This window comes from Nannobrachium achirus (assembly GCF_963921795.1).
Source record: "Nannobrachium achirus genome assembly, chromosome: 2".
Taxonomy (NCBI): Eukaryota; Metazoa; Chordata; class Actinopteri; order Myctophiformes; family Myctophidae; genus Nannobrachium; species Nannobrachium achirus.
The window spans coordinates 65,248,794-65,269,513 of record NC_137811.1 but is presented as its reverse complement, the minus strand read 5'-3'; the positions used below and the strand labels follow the sequence as shown (position 1 = coordinate 65,269,513).

The window sequence follows — 20,720 nt, the reverse complement described above, 5'->3', positions numbered from 1 at the left end:
AAATTGTAAGACGGAATTCAGTTGCAAGTGTAACTCGCGTCACGGCAACCACACTTGCAATTTCCAATTGCATCTTTCTAGTTCTCTTTCTTTCTTTCCTGTTGTGTTGTATAATAATAATGCTTAATTTATGCTCTGTCATATAATTGTGAAAAAGATTATGTATCCTGGCAATACAGATAAAACCCTCCCCCAAGTCACTTTGCATACTACCCCCACCCCACTCCAAGCAGTAAACGTAGGGGAAACACTGTTTGCTGTTGTCCCAGCATCTACAGCCCCCATATAAAGTGACAGTTTAAAGCACCTCACTTCAGTCTCATTGAAAAGGCTGGAAACAACACAGATGAATACAACATACTAGCCCAGGGGTCTTCAAAGTTTTCAGGCCAAGGACCTTATTGAGAGAGAGACGAAGCAGGGACCCCCACAACCTTTTCAGAGATTCCATAGTTTCATTGTTTGACAGCACAGTCATCAGTGTATTTTGGATTCATGTCAATTTGTGTTTTCTGATATTTAACCACTTGAACCGTCAATACTTAATAAACATAACTTTTCACTCTGTAATTGGTCTGCTCTTTTCCCCCTCTACACCAAACCTCTTTGCCAAACTGCGAGGCGTTGTGAGCTTGTAGATCGTCTAGGGTTCAAGTGGTTCATATAAAAAAGGAGATAAAAAGTTTCTATCACACAAAGTTTGGAGGACCCCTTGTAGTAACTCTGAGGACCCCCTAGGGGTCCCGGACTCTTGTACTAGCCTATACATTCTGGATATCATCAGGTGGAAGCCTAATATGTCCAAAACTGTTACTTTTCAGGATTCAAATTCAAACTGCTAAAATAGCTTATGGATCTGCTGCTTTTGAAAAAATCACACCTAGTGTGAAGTGAGCGGTGCTATTTATGAGTTATTTCACTGAGCGTCACGCGAAGCTTGGCCAATGTGACACTAGCTGGGGCCTGGGCATACAACAAACGTTGAGCGTTTTGTGCCAAGATGGAGGCCAGACATGCATCCCACACAACATAGAAATACTTGTTACAGAGGATAAGGGATTTGTTCTGAACCCGGGTGTGAGATGACGATGCATGACGTCATCACATGACAAAGCCTATTGGAAGACCCATTTAATGAAAGGTGCAGCTTTGGCCAGACCATAAGAACTGTTGGGAGAGCGGATAAGAGAAGTATAATTCAGCCACCGGACTTTCATCAGTAGTCATTTTAAGATGAGTAGCATTGAGCATCCCAAGGTGACCACCATCCCTCACGTCACGTCAGAAGAGGTCATTGCAACGGGGAAATGGCTCAGACTTGAGAAGACAACATATGTGGACCCCGCAGGAGGCTCAAGAACCTGGGAGACAGTAAAAAGGACAACCAGAGCCACCAACACAGAAGCCGACGGCGTGGGGATAATTGCCCTGCTGAAAAGGACCCTCCATAAAGACTGTGTTGTTATGGTAAAGCAGTTCCGGCCTCCTCTGGGTCGTTGTACTCTGGAGTTTCCTGCCGGACTGATTGACGAGGGAGAGAGTGCAGACGTAGCTGCGCTGAGAGAGCTCAAGGAAGAGACGGGTTACAAAGGAGAGGTGGTCAGAGTCACGCCAGTGACCTGCTTGGACCCCGGCCTGTCCAACAGCACCACCCAGATCGTCACGGTCAACATCGACGGAGACGATCCGGAGAACATCAACCCCACACAGCAGCTTGGCGATGGAGAATTTGTCGAGGTCATTCTTTTACCGCTTGGTGAATTCCAACAAAAGATCGATGAGCTGCTCAAGAAAGAACAGATAGTTGTGGATTCTAAGGTTTACATCTTTGCCATGGGTATGGGTCCAGGCATCCTTCAAACCCAATGAGATCCCTGTCATCAACCAGTGAAAAGAAAGAGATCGGGGGCACCTGCTGGCCTACTGGGCCAGGCGCATACCACTTAGGCATTGCAACATACTGTAGGCATGGTTGCCTGCAGCGTCACCGGTTCGATTCCCGATCCGGACGACCTTTGCCGCGTGTCACTCCTCATCTCTCCCCCCATTTCCTGTCAGTCTACTGTCCTATCACTAAAGGCATAAAAACCCCAAACGATAATCTTTAAAAAAAGAAAAGAAAGAGATCCTGTGTTACATCCTGTATATTAAAAATCACACCCAATGTGAAGTGAACGGTGGTTGTGCTTGCATAACGTCTTCAGACTAGGATTTGTGTCTAGGATGCACAGGCTATGCTACACACACACGTTTTGCTATGGCAAAACGCTGAGGAAAAAGGCTACAGACACACGCACAGCCACTCTATGGAGCGGTTTAAATTGCCTTTTGGGTCGACGGACTTCACAAACCTACTGTAACATGCCCATATATAGAGATTGTTCTGGTGCAGATAGTTGTACCATGCTAATGAAACTGATGATGTCACGCTCCAACATTGCTTTCTGATATTACAGCTCAGAGTGTTAACCATAACCCCAAGCCTTATGGAAATTATTCTGATGTGTGGAGAGATGTGCCAGGCTCTGGATGGGCCAAGTGGAAAGTCAGCCGGATCAGCAGAACTCCCAAAAACAGAGTTAATGTCGTTAAACGTCCAGTGAAGCTTGGACAATGCCGAACTTTGCGGGCCGGACATACAGACATATACACACACATATCCAGATGTAGAAGCGGCTAACGCGGCTCAAACAACATAAATCCATAAATCCCCATACCGGTATATTGAGTACCCTGATGTCATATGGGGGACTGCCCCATAGGTCGAACTCCCGTTGGGTCGAACAGCGTCGGCAGGTTGGATAATCACCCGCGAGCATCGGCAGGTTAGATAATCACCCGCGTCATGGTTACTGAGGTTAGTTTTAGGGTTAGGCATAGTTTTACTGAGGTTAGGATTAGGGTTTGGGTTAGGGTTTGGTGTTCGACCTAATGTGACATGTTACTGTCATATGATATCATAGACTGGCCTGGATATTTGGGCATGCCTCACACAGAACTCCACTATATGGGCATGAAAAGGACACGGACAGGCACAGAAAACTCCATATATGAGCATAAAAGATACACAGACAATCAGATGAGTACAACAACACTTGAGCTTGTATTCCCAACTTGCATCATTCTTGACTTCCGTGATCCCCAAGTAGGCTGGCGTTGCATCGGTCTAGTAACTTACAACGGTGGCAGTGTATCATAGCAGTGTAGTTTGAGAATTGCGGTATGTTCCAATCACACCGCATTTTGATTTACCATGGATTTGTAACAAAGGTCTTATGATAAATACCGTAGTAGCACTATTAGGCCTAAGCCTTGCTCCACCTTTGGGCTGGTAAGGGTTGATGTGATGCTAGAGTGCAGTCTAGCCAAAACCAAGTGGAGACTCCTGTATCTCTGCCCTCCACACTCTCCTATCTAACATCAGAGTCTTGAGCTCTACAGTGTTGTTGTCTCCCACGGTGTCAATTTGCTTGCCTCTGGTTCCGGCCGGGTGCCTGATGCAGTGCCCTGCCACTAGTAGGACCCAGGGGCGACACACCAAATTCTGAGCCTTGGATACAAGGATTCACTGAGGGCCCCCCCATGAATGTTAACTATTGAAAAATAGAAGATATACAAGCTCACAGCGCGGCACTCGAGCTTGTAGATCTGCTATTTTTGAAAAATCGTGAAAATGTGTGCAAGAAACTTATGTTTCCATGTCAGTGGTGCTCAAACTTTTTCATGTCAAGGACCCCCAAGATGATATGTATTTGGCCACGGAACCCCCATCTCAAAATATTTCGTTCCAGAGACCCCCCAGAAGCAAAATTTGAGTTACAAATATTTGCTTAAAAAATGCATATATTCAAAGATTTGTACACATTTTCACGACTTTTCAAAAATAGCAGATCTACAAGCTTGCAGCACGGCACTCGGTGCCGCTCTGTGAGCTTGTATATCTGCTATTTTTCAATAGCTAAAGTTACTAGGGCCCCTCCACCTTGGGCCCTAGTAACTCAGTTCCACTCCCCCCCCCTTGTGACACCCCTGGTAGGACCACATTTCTTCTGTGGTCCGTCCATGTGACACCTAGAGCCAGTCGTAGCATTATTGTGTAGACATCCTGTGCTATGAGGTAAAGGTCAATCAATGCCAGGTTTTGTTAATATAAAAATGTTTTACATTATAAAAACATTCCTAGTCCTAAAGCATGCCAACATTACTTTAAATCGGCACCACATCCATTTGCAGCCTACCACAAATACATGGCCTACATACAATACACAGTGTACAAAGTAGCCTACACATCATTGCTGACGATCTTGTATCCCCGTATTTCAACGTTTTATATTTTTTCTTAAATGAATGCCCTACTACATCATACAAGTGTCACACAAAAAGTAGTGAAAATAGCATATCTAGTCCAAACTCGATCACAACGCATGTTGTTATCTGCATGCTATTTTCACAATTTGACTTAAGATTTTAAATAGTAAAAAAAAAAAAAAAAGTTTTGGACATACAAGGTTTCTGCAGGACAGCAACAATATAGCCTACTGTATGCATGAATATAACATAGCCTGCATAACTGTAGGCCTACATACTGTACCACAACACACACCGGACAACACTACCGTGTCCAACACTAAACAGACTTGGCCTTGTTGCAAACGTGCAAAAAGAGCCATAGAGATAGACTGTGCATGATCGTCCTGCCGCACGTAATCATGCTAAATCACAGTATTGTAAAGCATAAATGCTGGCTCAGCATTGGTAAGAATGGGAAGAGAGAGTGACAGACAGCTGTTAAACATAGACCAATATGCAATGAGGATCAATAACTCATCGCCAGTTGCTAATCAGCCTGGTCCAACAACCGTTAGTCATGCACCACAAACTGTCCACCCCATTTAATCAAAGCCAGGGGTACGAGGGGGGACAGTAAACCGCTGGAGCAATATGTCACACAGTCTGTTAAGAAATGGACAGGGCTAATTAGCCAAATGAAGGCAGAAAAGCAAGGACAGCCAGCGGTGGGTTCGGGAACTGTTAGAGACGACGTGTTGCCTATTAATTTGTTGTACGGCGAACTCATGTCTCCATCTCTCTCGGTGGGAGTGCTGCCATAGCAGACGATGATATATAGAATAACAACGTGTGTTTTTCCAGGGGAGTGTGAGAGTGATTCTCGTTTTCCTTTGGTGTTTTCATATTCTCAACCTCTGTGAACTCTCAGCAGTTCAAAGACATCTCAGATACCCTGCTTGGTGCTATCATAGCCATGAAAAGAAAGTCCATGAAAAGAAACATATAAAGCAACATTTAAAGTCTATAGCACGGCAACGCCTGTTCCACATGAGAAGGCTGTATCATTTTTAAGGTGTCTCAAAAGATCCAAAAAGCTTTCTACCACGTGACAGCCCAGAGCCTCCTGTCAGGGGCCATGACCATTTGATATGGACAGAGCTCTTCACACGTTTTATATGAGATACTTAAATGGTTGCCTGTGGAAATAAGCTTAGTCTTTTCTAGGATATCCTTTTAGTAGACCTTGTACCAGTGAACTGTACCGTCATGAAACTGTACCTTTTCCTATGCAAACTTCTAATAAAGTCTTCAATCAGTCTTCAATCAATACTTTGGCGACAACGAATCACGCAATATGACACTTGACACATCTATATGCATCGCTTGATGAAAATACTGGGAAGTGACACATCACACAAATCTTTGGTGTTAAAGTATGAATTAGGCTTAACACATCAGATAAGCAAAAATAACCCAGCTGTCATTTTTAAAATCTAGTGTGTACACTGTACAGAGTAGATGCAGATAAAGAAGATACAGTACAGCCAATGTCCTGTAAACGGAGCTCACAGGTTCAACCCATTCAGCAGCCAACGTGTCCACCCATTCAGTGTCCTTGGACAAGAAGCTGAACCCCTGCCTGCTTATAGTGCTTACTGCTTCTCTGGATAACAGCGACAGGTTGAAAGCATGAATGTAAATCTTTGAGCCGTTGTATTCCAAGGGTCTTTGTCATTACGAAGACCCTCTACAGTAGCCCAACTTTGTTTGCAGAGGAGGACTGACTTATACATGCAAATCCATGCATTACACACATGGGCGTCACACCAAATTCTGGGCACAAGGATTCACTGTGGGCCCCCCATGAATGTTAACTATTGAAAAATAGCAGATATACAAGCTCACAGCGCGGCACTCAGCTAAAGTTACTAGGGCCCCTCCACCTTGGGCCCTAGTAACTCAGTCCCACTTTCCCCCCCTTGTGATGCCCCTGATTACACAGGTTAAAATGCTGAACCAAAGCTCGTAGCTCAGGTACATTTAAATTGGAACTCATTCAAGACATGTACCGTACTTGGGCACAGATTTATATGATTAACTGAAAAACAACACGTCAGGGCTGCACAATGAATCATATCCAACAGCAGGTTCATATCCCTCAGTCACACAATATTGGCATACAGTAGTAGCAAATTGAAACACTTCATTTACATCACCTCCTGTAGTTGTTGATCCAATAAAAAAAAGTGACAATTATTATAAATTGTAGGCACCTCCATCTCTCTATCAGAGGATCATGAATCGTGTCTCGCAGAAAATAATAATAATTGTCCTTTGTTTTGATCATATTTTTGTCACTGTTGCACATAAATGAAATATGTCCTCTGGACTTAACCCATCCTAGGGCATGGTGTGGTTTACTGGTGCCACGAAAAAAAATCGCAGATACATATTTCCCATTGAGATTTTTATATCATTTTAATTGATATAAAAATATTATAGAAAAAAAAAATGCTAAACATAGGGAATTTATTAAATGTACTATATCATATAATTAGATATTCTTTTTTCCTTTTTTTCTTTTCACAGAATGAAAGGTTTTATGGTCATGACTCATGATTCACTGGGATCCTAGATAAAAAAAATTACATCAATATTTTTGTAAATCGCTATATGGGAAAAATGAATGGCCGACTTTTTAGTGGCACCAGTAAGTAAACCACGGTCACTGCTATAGGCCCCAAAGTGCCATTAATACGACACTTGGGGAGCAGTTAGTGTAACTGTCAACCCTCTGCCAGACACACTCAGCTATGAGCCCACCATTCCCATATAGCAGGGGTCTTCAACGTTTTCAGGCCAAGGACCCCTTAGTTGAGAGAGAGATGAAGCAGGGACCCCCAGATTCCATATAGTTTCATTGTTTGACAGCAAAATCATCAGTGTATTTTGGATTCATGTCAATTTGTGTTTTCAGATATTTAACCACTTGAACTGTCATTATTTAATAAACTTGACCTTTCACTATACTTGGTCTGCCCTTTTTCCCAGATCTACAAGCTCACAACGCCTCGCAGTAAGCTTGTAGATCTTGCTATTTTTGGCTAAAGTTCTCAGGATATGGACACAAGGGTTCAAGTGCATGCATATAAAAAAGGAGAAAAAAGGTTTCTATCACACACAGATTTGGAGGACCCCCTGTAGTAACTCTGAGCCCTAGTGGTCCCGGACCCCTGAAGACCCTTGCCATATAGTCTTTCATGCTTCTTTCTTTACACATTCTCTGTAAATGTGACACACACACACACACACACACACACACACACACACACACACACACACACACACACACACACACACACACACACACACACACACACACACACGTGCGCACACACATGCACGCACGCACACACACACACGGCTGAGTAATGCTCCAGTGTTATACATGAATGAAAGCTACACCAAAGTATGCTTTTTTTCTACATTTCAACTTTGAAATTGCATCATAAATCAAGTACGGCGTCGCCAAAACATTTCCCCCACAGCATGGCGTCCTCCTGGTATAAGAACGTTTTAGAAGCCGGCTATCCGGTTCTAACGTTCACCTAAATCTAAATGAGCTCTCATTCCTCACGGCTAGGGGTGTAGCAATACATTTTAATAGCGATTTGATACATATCACGATACATGGTTGACGATACGATACATGGACGATATTGGTTCATTCATGGCGATACGATACAATTCGATTTAATGATTTAAAATCGATATAGTAACTATTTAGCAAAGAAATTAAATCTGTGTGAAAGGTGTGGATAGTGCAGGTTTTTAAGGGAAACATGTATTATTATGGATCTAAATAAGTAAATCAGCCAAATACATGGACATTGTATATTGACAAACCTGCACCTTGACATGAACCCATAGATTGCACAAATTTATCGATAGACCAGTGTAGCTATATGGAAAGGAAAAGTAATTTCCTTTTCCAAGTCCTTTTCATTTTTTCTTAGTAGAAAGTATCGATACAATCGATTCTTTGCACTGCCGATTCGATACGATACAAAATAAAACAATAGGATTCGATTTTAGCTGTTTTCATTTCGATATACTTCGATTTTTTAAGTTAAAAACTAAAACGATATTTCGATACAGTTACTATATTGTTACACCCCTACTCACGTCCCTCCAGGTCCTCTACGTCTACTACACCCCCCTCTCCTATTTTGGCATGCCTGTGCCAGGTATTTGTTCAAATTCCTCACGTCCCGTAGGGATAGGTATGTCCTCCCCCCTCCCCCCTGCCCACCCTCTGCTCTTTACTGCCTGTCTGTCTATGTATGTATGCCAACACATGTATGAAGCAGCCAGTGTGTCTCAACATTAACAATGTTTAGTGGCGGCCTTTGTTGATTTCGTCGACTAAAACTATGACGAAAAATGTTTGTCGACTGCGTTTTTTTCACTGACAAAAACTAAATAAAAACTAAATAAAAACTAAGCTGTGATGACTAAAACTAAGACTAAATATATTGACAATTTCATCAACAAAATAAAAACTAGACTAAAACATTAGGGATGGACTAGTGGAGAAGAGAGTCATTTTTATGTTTGGTTGCTCTCAGGTGTTGCGTGCTGAAAATAGCCGATCTACAAGCTCACAACGCGTCGCAGCACAACCAAGTGTAAAATCAGACTGCATCAAGGCCTGCCAAAATACATTTTAGTTCAACTGTAGATTTAGTCGCCTAAAATCTTATGATATTTAGTCGACAAAAATTTGACAAAAACTGAAACTTTTCAGGTGACTAAATTATGACTAAAACTAAATGACATTTTATTCAAAAGACTGATTAAAACTAAATCAAATTTTGCTGTCAAAAACAACATTGGTGGCGGCTATAGGGATGGGACGATAGTCGTTATTATCGTTTATTGTGGGGGGGGGGGGGGGGGGGAACACTCACGATAATCGTATCGTGGAGATTTCATTTATTGTGAAATTATCCTCCGTCATGCACCACTTAAACCCTCTATAATGTAAAACTGACCTGTAAATAACGTACTCTCTACCAAATCTCTTTGCCAAAAAATACAATCTACAAGCTCACAACGCGTCGCAGCTTGTAGATCTGCTATTTTTTGGCAAATGTTCCGCCCCAGGATAATTGACGTTGGGGAAATTTTCAATTATCGCGGTAATATCGTAAATATCGGTAATATCGTAAATCACCGTTTCTTTGGTCACAATAATCGTGACATATCGTCCCATCCCAAGTGGCGGAACCCTCACCTGGGCCGTGGTCCAGGAGTCCAGGCACATAAGCAGCCTGTCAGTGTATCTGCAAAATTGGACATTAACCACTTTCAACCTGGCATGTCATTATAGAAAAAAGGTCACTTTTTTCATTCTACAAATGTCCAAATGTAAAAAAAAGTGGGAAAAAAAAACAATAGCAACATAGTCATGGTCTCACACAGTGAAAATAGCCACTCTACAATGTGTTGCAATGTGCGGGGAAGTGAGCTTTTGAGATTTTTTTCCCTCGTTTTTAAAAGGTTCAAAGTAAATTATGGATTTTTGTTTAATGTCTTTTTTGAAAGTTGTTATGCTTCAGTTCAGCTGACCAACATTCGGCAGTGGTGAGAAATATAAGGACCAGAGCCCCAGCGGGCCATACGATATTCTAACAACACTACAGAGATCACTAATGCTAGCACGAAGCGTGCAGTCCACAGCCAAAATGACTGTCTGGCCGGTCCCTACTAAACCAATTCTAACCTCTCAGCTGCGCCGAGTGCAGAGTTAGCATACCCGCAGGCAGCTGTGGGTTTCCAGTTTGCACGGCCAAAACAAACTATAGCGGCTTACAAGCAACCCTAAAGTCTCTTTTGATAACTCTGAAAAGAGCCACTGAATCTGTGACATCACGGCATACTGCAGCTAAAAGCCAGGCCACTTATTAGCGTACCGCATTTGAACTTTTCCTCTGACATGGAGAAATGTTGTTGTAGGGAGCCACTGAACGCTAATACTTAATCACTGCAATAAATTCAGACATCAAATCGCCATATAAAGTCATGTGTGAGAGTCGTGTGAGAGACGCCAATGTGTTGGGAGATTCAGTGGGACACGGTATTGACTTTGGGTCGGACACAAGGTGTACGTTAGTTTATTGCAGCGGCTTTATGAAATGACAGCAAATAACCACATCTTGCTGGTGTGTCAGCGTGCCTGACCGTCTGCCAGGTCTGCTGAAACTCTGAGCTCTCATGACTCATGCTCATTCTTACTGGAAGGGGCCAGTACACCAAGGCCATGGCTTTTGCATTTAGTATTAGAATGGTCTGGAAGAGCATTTATGGAATACTATACAGTAATATTCATGTTGGCGGAAGAAATGGTATTAAGTAAAGCTCATTGCTAGTCATCTCTGGTGCAAGAAGATCTGCCAAATTCATTTTGAGGCAAAAGCGGGTGCCACTTTTGTGGGTGGCTTCTCTTACACATACTTTGTGAATGTGGATACCAGCACTGTGTTTTATTTAATAAAGTAATTTCTATGCTATGATTTTATATTCAACTATTTAGGGAGATTCAGCACCCAAAGACCAGAGACTTTTTATAATTATCAATAATAAATACATTCATAAAATGTACAATTTACAAGACAACTTAAATAGCATAAAACGAAATGGGTATATGGAACCTGTGATAACGTAATTAATCATTTATCGTGATAATTAGGTCCAGCTGCTATCCAGCCACCTATTGGAGGACAATAGAGCTAATGGACTTAAGGCTTGCAATTCAATTCAATTCAATGGAGCCGTATTGGCATGAGAAAACATACGTTTACATTGCCAAAGCAAGTGTCACAAAGGAAGGAAAAAACTAAAAGAAAGCAGCATTATTTTTTTTTCAAAATGCATTTAAAGGTAGCAGCTCTGTTTCATACTGTATGTGCAGTAGGTCTAGATGTCAATGTGCATAGTTTAGTCCTTAGTAGTCCAGTAATTCTAGGCCAAAATTAGGCTAAACCTAAAACTAATTGCAATAGTAGCAAACTCAACTGATTCTGTATCCTCATTATGTCCTTAGTGAGGGAAAAAAAGTCCCAAGGAATCCCACCAGGGCAAAGTTTTGAAAACGACCTACCTACCTTCACTTACTATACACTACACTGTAACGGAAAAATTACTCCCAAAATCTGCTTTAAGTGGGATGTGAGGGGTCAAACTAGGGGTTTTTAATTATTCTGAATCCATTGCAAGCATTTGTTTTGCATGAAAAACATTCCTTGGGCAAGAAATGACCCCTCAAAATGATGGTTTAGTGATGAATCATCAATTTTCACAGTCTTTTGGGGTCCGTTTTTAGCCCAAGGGATGTTTTTCATGCAAAACAAATGCTTGCAATGGATTCAGAATAATTAAAAACCCCTAGTTTGACCCCTCACATCCCACTTAAAGCAGATTTTTTTGGGAGTCATTTTTCCGTTACAGTGTAGTGTATAAGTGAAGGTAGGTATAGGTCGTTTTCAAAACTTTGCCCCGGTGGGATTCCTTGGGACTTTTTTTCCCTCACTAAGGACATAATGAGGATACAGAATCAGTTGAGTTTGCTACTATTGCAATTTGTTTTAGGTTTTTTCATATAATGACTGGACTATAGGGTGGTTGTGTTTCTAGCCTCCTTTTGTCGTAGTAACAAATCTTGCAGCAGGTAACCCAGTCTCCTTGCCAACCCATAGGCACCTTATAATTGAGTAAGTGATGGAGAATAAAGGGTCAGAGAATAAAAGATCAGTGTGGATTCCCAAAGGGAATCAAAGAAGGAACAAAGGAGACCACCGTAGCTAGCCTGGCACTTCCAAACAAAAAGTGACATTTCAAGCCTATGTTCAGACAAAGAAGATTATCTGGATAAATGGTGAAATGTCACTTTTTGTTTGGATGTGGCAATACATTTGCAATGAAGGGAGCTACAGTGTACAGATCTTTGTTGCTTCTATGATTATCGCCCTTTGACCAAGCACCTGCCTCATTTGGTCCAAAGAAAGTCAGCAGATGCTCTTTCAAAGTGACAACCTGTTTTACATTCATACCCCCCAAGAGCTGCCCTGCTCTTCAGCAGCTCCTCTGAGGCGATATACAAAAAAGGCATAGCTTATCCAGAGCGATTTACAATAAATCAAGGCAATCACATACAGTATACAGTAGAATGCAGAGTGTAGTGCCTCAAAAAATAGGATCCCGTGAACCAAGAACTTAGCATCTCTCTAAACGATATTCTATCGAAATCACAATCTGTTCATTGAAACTATAAGGAAGGATACCAGGTAAACAATGAACCTAGCATCCGTTTAAATAACATGCTATCTAAATTACATTCTCAACATTGTGGTCGCACCAAATTCTGGGCCCTTGGAACAAGAATTCACTGCGGGCCCCCCATGAATCACATGAAGCTCACAGCGCGGCAACGAGTGCCGCGCTGGAAGCTTGTAGATCTGCTTTTTCTTTTTTTTTTAATTGTGAACATTTGTGCAAGTCTTTTAATATTTCAAATACTTATAAGGTTTTTTGAAAGACCTATGTTTCCCATCTCAAAGTATTTAGTTCCAGGAACCTCCCAGAAGCAAAATTTGAGTTACAAATGGTCGCTTAAACATACATTTGCACATAGTGACATAGATACTGTATGTCTGCATGACAGCCACATCTTTACTCATTAGCATCAACCAGTAAGACTCCCTAATCGGGAGATAAGCGACCGTAGGTCGCTTATCGCCACAAATAGGGCAAAAATGTGTTTTTCCAAAATCTTCCTGATCCATGTTGATGACATGAGTGTAGACATACTGTGTGGTGATTTTCGTGAGGCAGAATATGTCCACTCCACCTCACCTAGCACTTCACTCTCCCTTGTACAGGGAGAGTCTGAAATGCTAGGTGGTGAGGTGGAGTCTGAAGAGGTGAGTCTTTGCTCACCTCGGCTCTTTAACTGGGGTTTGCTCATGTTGTTGAGGGAAGAGACAGGGCTTTTACCACACCTTTCCCAGAGAGGGGATTTGAATCTTTGCCCACTTCACCATAGCAGATCTACAAGCTCACATTGTAAATCTGCTATGGTGAGATAGCACGTTACGAGCTTGTAGATCGGCTATTTTCAAATAGCCTAGGTGTAAAATAGGAAAATAGGGCTAAAGTGGATTAATGTATATGTGTTATAATCATTTATATCTGCAAAGTAACTAGTAACTAAGGTTTTCAAATAAATGTAGTGGAGTAAAAGTACAATATTTGGATCTGAGATGTAGTGGAGTAGAAGTAAAAGTATTGGAAATTGCAAATACTCAAGTCAAGTACCAATACCTAAAATTGTACATAGGTACAGTACTTAAGTAAATGTACTTATTTACTTTACACCACTGAGAGTCAATGCAACTGAATGCCACAACTAACGTTACACAACCCAGTCCTATAGACCTATAGCATTCAGATGAAATAACCACCACCATATACTGCAGGTGCGTTGTAAAACGTAGACCTTGATGTAACCGCCCATACCTCTGACTTATAGGCCTACTGTACAGCTATCGACGGTGTGCCAAAATATGATGCTCAGCCACCATTTATGGTCAAATGCTTGGAATCTGTGGAAAATATTGTTCCAGTATGGTTGTACAGTGAGATGTTCTCCTGGCTCGCAAAGTATTGAACCCCCCTATTACTGTCTGAGTCATCACGTTTCAGACTCCAAATTTCTCAAGCATGCAAGGTTATCCACTTAGCCAGCTCTCTGCCCTAGTCTAACAGTATACTTTGTCATATGAACGATAATGAGAATTCAAAGTGGCGGTGGAAAAGGAAAGAATTGAAATTGAATTATTGAACAGAATGAAATCATTACTGCAATTAGGCTACCATATGAAAGACATAAGACAGGACACATTCTGCTGTCATTGACAACTGAATTTCCCTTCTGGGATCAATAAAGGCCCATTATAATTGGGTATGAAAAATGTAAGTTCCTAAACTAGGCAAAAAAACAGAAGTAAAATGCTACAAAAAGATAATACAAAGAGATCATTTCTGAAGAATGTTCAACAAATGAGCCATACTTAAAACATTTTTTTTAGATTGTGGATCAGCTATTTTATATTTTAGTATTAACTAGAAGCAGTGCTCTTCCGAGCACAGGTCTCCACCAGGCCACACAAATCGGCCTGTTATAGCGCCACCATGAGGCTGATTTAAAAAATGTGGGGCAGAGGTTCTGAATTAGCATCCAGGGAGTGTGTGTGCTCAGTTTGGCAGCGATCGGGCCAACGGCGCCGGAGATTAGCTGGTAACAACCAGGCCACACAAATCGGCCTGTTATAGCGCCACCATGAGGCTGATTTGAAAAATGTGGGGCAGAGGTTCTAGATTGGCATCCAGGGAGTGTGTGTGCTCAGTTTGGCAGCGATCGGGCCAACGGTGACTGAGATTAGCTGCTCACAAACTGCGAGGACGGACGCACGCACGCACGCACGGACGGACGCACGCACGGACGGACGGACGGACGGACGGAGGGGAAAACATACTCTCCCTCAGCCTTCGGCTGGTGGAGACAATAATTAAATTGATAATAGTCTGCCTAATTTATCCTACTTAAGACTCTCCCCAAGTCCCCATGCACACACCCCCATCCACCCATCCACCCACCCATCCATCCATCCATCCATCCATCCAACGCCCTGCACCCCTTCGCACTCACACGCACGCGTTCGGCACTCCCCTCTCGCAGACACATCAAACACACAGAGGAGACAGGACAGGACACACACCAGCAGCAGGAGCAGACAAGAAGAGAGATCCGCTCAAAGTTTTGACTCAACGCGTTCCTCTGTCCATGAAGAATATTATAGTCTGCGTTTTAGCCTCTCGCTGAGATCATTGGGAATTGTTCACAAGAAGAGAAAGACGAGGATAATTCACCATGGAAAATGAACATAATATATCATCCCAAGGAATCCACGGAATATGATTTTCACATGCGCCTGGAATTAGGTAAGGCTCAAATATTGTTGATTGCACTAATCTTTGCACAATTGCATTTGATTTGGCAAAAAAGAAAGAAAATATATTTTTTCATAATTTAATTGTAAACATTTGACAAAGGTTTACAATTAACGAATGCACATAACCTATCAGTCCTACACTCTCAAACTTGTTGCATTAATTAGCCTATGCCTAATTAATAATAGCGATGTTGCTATATGCAAGCTGCCACTTACACATTTCAGATAAAGTTTTGTTGTAGGGGTAGGAAGGATATTTTGTATTGTTTTTTTTCACCAGTGATTTTCAAATTACAGCCGAGATAATCTACAACAATTCGCAAACAGTAGCTAAATGATGGTAAACTTTTAATTATTTTTAACCATGTAAAGTGCTAGTCGGCTTGAGCTTATAGGCTATAGGCTAATTATTTTAAAGTTTGTGATGAAAACACTAATGTTAGGTCTATATGACAACAGAATAGAATGAATTAAATGTCCATGATGTGCATGGTGTTATTGATAGGCCTATATGACAACAGATTAGAATGAATTACCGTAAATGTCCATGGTGCATGGTGTTATTTAAAGGGAGCGGGTGCATGGCCGTCTGGGGCCGCTCCTCCGTGGGGGTTCGGCTCTCCTTCCAACAATTCAACAGTAGCTCTTAACCCCGCGTCTGACCGGGTCAAACACCCGCCCCCCGTGTCGGCTTTGATGTCAGCGGCATATACATTTCTGCTGCAAATTTAGCTTCTTTGAAGAAGAAAAAAAGGAGCGTCCAGCATCATTTACTTTTGTGGCACAAATCTAATTAAAAAAAGTAGCCTATTGTTATTGGTCTACTTTTTCTCCCTTCTCTATAGCCTCATAACGTTCTAGCGTGTCACGCATGTGATGGTGTTTTGATTGATATTGATTGATTGATTGAATACTTTAATAACAGTTTGCAAACAGTAGCCTACAGTGGAACGATTATACAATGATGCCAAAAGGATAGTCTAACATCACAAAAAGCCCCTGAGGGCTCGTTTCCATTGTGGTGTGAAAGGCAAAGTGCGAATTAGTTCAATTATCCTATTAAATTAGGCCTATTGTAAAGACAGCTGGCCAGTAAAGTGGCCGTCTTTTCAAGCCCATTTAGCTCGACAGTTAAAAAGGAATTTGATAACCCAGTGAGGAATATGTTGTTATGTTAGAAATGTGTCCAAAGCCCAACAATGGCACCGATGCGTAAAAGCACACAACATAGGTCTATATACATACCTACAAGTCAAAACATGTAGGCTATTAGGTCTGGGAGGCAGAATAGATACCGACTGTTGAGATACTTTAATAGTTTCCTGTGGAAATAAGCTTAGTCTTTTCATGGATCTCCTTTTAGTAGACCTTGTACCAGTGAACTGTACCGTCATGAAACTGTACCTTTTCCTATGCAAACTTATAATAAAGTCTTCAATCAATCAATCAATCAATCAATCAATCAAACAAGATGTCCTCCTAAAAATAACAATAGTTTTATTGTTTGATGGTTACAGCAGTGTTTCTCAAACTTTTACATTTCAATGTCTCCCCTTAACTCTGACAGTGTACAGTGTACAAAAATTTGTACACTGTCAGAGTTACAGACTTGTATGGGTCCATTTAGACCCCCCCCCCCCCCCCTAAAGGAACCCACAGAGTCCCTGGAATCCACTTTGAGAACCACTGACTTACAGGTTATACGTTACAGGTCATATTAATGGCCTGCCGCCTTCTGCAATGAAAGTGAGCAACAGCGTGCATGGCCTGTGCCTTAAGGTGGCTGGCAGGGGGTCTAGATGTACAACTGTGCTGTTGCCCTCCAGGCCTATACTCTGAAGATCCAATTATTATACAAAAAAAAAAAAAAAAGAACAGGCTGAAAAACGACAGGGCCAAGACAAGGCTACTGTTAAAACGATAAGCCTTTGTTTTGACATGGGTGGTTATAGGTTTCCAGACTTTCCACTATGTGTTGATAGAAATGTAATTACCGCACGCATATTCCACTTAAATTTAACTACATAAAGGCTATCTTTGGTTAAGTATAATAAGAGACAGTAATCGTTTATATTGAGTGATATTGCATTTTAATCAATTTCTCACATTTCTCTCTTCTGTTTCTCCCCTTCATCTGTTCTTTCCCCAACTCCCAACCCTTCTGTCTCTTCTAAAATGACTTGACATTTCTTTTAGACAGTTATCTGTCTTTTAGCAATCACTGGCCATACATTCCTTCTAAATTCCCAACCATTTTTATATAACCCCCAACAACAATGGAGGCCATAGGCTCTGTGCCTCCTTCCACCTCTCCGTACACTTTCCCTCTCATGCCCAACTCGTCCGTCCCCTCGTCCATCCCCTCCATCTCTCCGTCCATCACCAGCTCGGTGTCGACGCCTCTGTTCTGCTGCGTGCTGTCGCTCCTCTCGCTGCTGGGCATCTCGGGGAACCTGTACACCCTGATCCTGCTGCTCCAGCGCAGGCGAGGCAAGAGGAGACGGGGAACGACGGGGCCCATCACCTGCTGCTCCCTGAGCCTCCCCGTCCCGCCCTGTCTGGCCAGGTCCTCCTCTTCCCCGCTGTCCCGTTCCTCCTCTCCCGTCTCCTCCTCCTCCTCCTCTCCGTCCTCCTACCTTCACATGCAGGTGCTCAGCCTGGCGCTGGCGGACCTGCTCTACCTGTTCACGGCGCCCTTCATCGTGTACGACAGCCTGGGCAACGGCTGGGCCTTCGGGGAGCTGGGCTGCCGCTTGCTGCTGAGCCTGGACCTGCTCACCATGCACGCCTCCATCTTCACGCTGTCGGCCATGTCGCTGGATCGCTACCGCGCCGTGGCCGACCCGCTGCACGCCTCCTCGTCCCGGTCCTCGGGCCTGCTGCGCGTGGGCCTGGCCTGGGGGCTGGCGGTGGCCCTCAGCCTGCCCATGATGATCACGCTGCACCTGGAGGACAACGCGCAGGGCCAGCAGCTGTGCGTGCCGGCCTGGGACGAGCAGAGCTCCAAGGTGTACCTGAGCGTTCTGTTCTGCACCAGCATCCTGGGCCCGGGCCTGGCCATCGGAGCCCTGTACGCCACCCTGGGCCGCCTCTACTGGGTGTCCCAGACGCGGCCCGCCTGGGCGAGGGGCGCGGGCAGCAGCACCTCCTACCCACCGCGGGCGCCCAAGCCCAAGGTCCTGCTCCTCATCCTGGGCATCGTGTTGGCCTTCTGGGCGTGCTTCCTGCCGTTCTGGGTGTGGCAGCTGCTGCCGCTGTACCAGCCCGACATGCTGCGGACGCTGCCCGTGAGCACGCAGGTGACGGTGAACCGCATCCTCACGTGTCTGACGTACGGGAACTCGTGCGTGAATCCGTTCTTCTACACGCTGCTGACGGGCAACAGGCGCAGGCGGAACCGACAGACGCTGTCCTCTGCGAACCAGCTCTGTCGCAAGAGCAGTCCGCTGCAGTAGAGTGAATGTCTATGGAACTATGTAGAAGTCAAAGGTTTATATTTGTGTGCGTGTGTGTGTGTCTGTGTGCGTGTGTGTGTGTGTGTGTGTGTGTGTGCGCGCGCTGACTAGTTTTACTAGTTATATTTGAACACTGTTTATGTGTTCCATAACCAGCACCAAAGACCATGGCTTTAGCCAGTGATTTAACCACGGTGGCCCTATTTTGGGCACATTTTCAGAAAATGTTAGTACAATTCATTTTTTCCCCCTAAATAGAATATCTTCAATCTCAACTACGACACGTTGTGAGCTTGTAGATCCGCTATATTTAGCTATTTGTCACATGGTGGAGTACATTATAGCCTCGCGTAGCCAGACGAATATGCCTTTGCAAATAAAAATTGCCACTGGCTATGCGAGGCTAGGAGTATATACTGTAGGGCCTACGTTAAGAGAAGGACAATAGCAGTTGAGCCGATAGCACTTTGTATGGAAAAAGCAGACCATATTTCCTGTCAGGAGATTAAAGATTAATCTTAGCTTTATCTGCGTTTATCATATTTTTTCCCCAGGTGATTTGTTTACTGTCATAGTGACAAACAATGTATTACCATTTTGTTTTTTTTAACAATTCAATTATGGAAAATGTATTTTACAGTAAACCAGGTTCTCACACACATCGAGCTCAGGTTAATTCTAAGATTAAGATCAAGCGATACGAGAGAATAGAGACAGAAGACTTAGCAGTCAGAGTTGACCTGTTCAACAATAACATATACAGTATATACTATATGATATGATAACACATATACATATACAAATATAAACAGTACAAGCATTTCCAGTGAGTCATATGATAATGCACTTCAACTTGACTTTGGAGTATTATCAAAGAAGTTTACTGTTGGAGGACAACTGGCTAATGGCTATATGACCACTGGTCAGACATAGTCGGAGCATGTTATTTTTGGTTGACAGAACAAATTGTTTGAGGGCTTTGGCGAGGCTGGCTTTGCTTTCCTTGACGCTTGTTAAAAAACAACAGAGGTTCTTTTTTGTTATTATCACCACCTGCATGTTGTGTTGGCAAATGTATATTTTTGTATAAATCATGCAATGCATAGCATGGCTTCAATGAGTTATGCTTAAATTCTAAGTGATACTTCTGATGTTATGTAATATAGCCATTGAATAAAGAATACTCTTTCTATATGTTACTCTGTGTCATGGTCTATCTCAAGGGTCTTCAACAGGGGGTCCGGGACCCCTAGGGGGTCCTCAGAGTTACTACAGGGGGTCCTCCAAATCTTTGTGTGACTTTTTTTCTCCTTTTTTATATTAACCACCTGAACCCTAGTGTCCATATTCTGAGAACATTAGCCAAAAATAGCAGATCTACAAGCTTGTAGATCGGCTGTTTTCGGCAAAGAGGTTTGGTGTAGAGGGGGAAAAGAGCAGACTAGTAAGTACAGAGTGAAAGGTCAAGTTTATTAAGTATTGACAGTTCCAGTGTTTAAATATCAGAAAACACAAATTGTCATGAATCCAAAATACAGAACACTGATGATTGTGCTGTCAAACAATGAAACTATATGGAATCTATGAAAAGGTTGTGGGGGTCCCTGCTTCATCTCTCTCTCTCTCAACTAAGGGGTCCTCTGCCTGAAAACGTTGAAGACACCTGGTCTATCTGTTTCCCTTGCACGGTGCTATTCAAGCAGCTTGAATATCTCTGCACATAGTGGAGGCGCGTGAGGTCCCTTCTACTTGGCCCCTTGGACAAGAACACAACGTGCAAAATCCATGTGCTTTGGGGGTTTATGGTCATAGCAGATGTAGAGAGTCGGAGATGGAGAAAGAGAGAGAGAGAGAGAGAGAATGGGACATGGGGAAATATCACAGTGACCACATCTAATTTGGC

General features: G+C 42.9%; 2 protein-coding genes across 2 annotated transcripts; both read left to right on the top strand.

Annotated features, from left to right (window-relative positions):
- Positions 1 to 1,233: 1,233 nt before the first annotated feature.
- On the top strand, positions 1,234 to 1,891 carry LOC308304344 (ADP-sugar pyrophosphatase-like; the record flags this gene model as incomplete). The annotated part of the gene is given in 2 exon segments (XM_080748930.1): positions 1,234 to 1,842; positions 1,844 to 1,891. Coding segments are annotated over 2 exon segments (657 nt in total).
- Positions 1,892 to 17,638: 15,747 nt separating this feature from the next.
- On the top strand, positions 17,639 to 18,817 carry uts2r3 (urotensin-2 receptor 3; the record flags this gene model as incomplete). The annotated part of the gene is made up of 1 exon (XM_080751921.1): positions 17,639 to 18,817. One exon carries the CDS (start codon positions 17,639 to 17,641, stop codon positions 18,815 to 18,817), a length of 1,179 nt encoding a protein of 392 aa, XP_080608047.1.
- Positions 18,818 to 20,720: the final 1,903 nt, after the last annotated feature.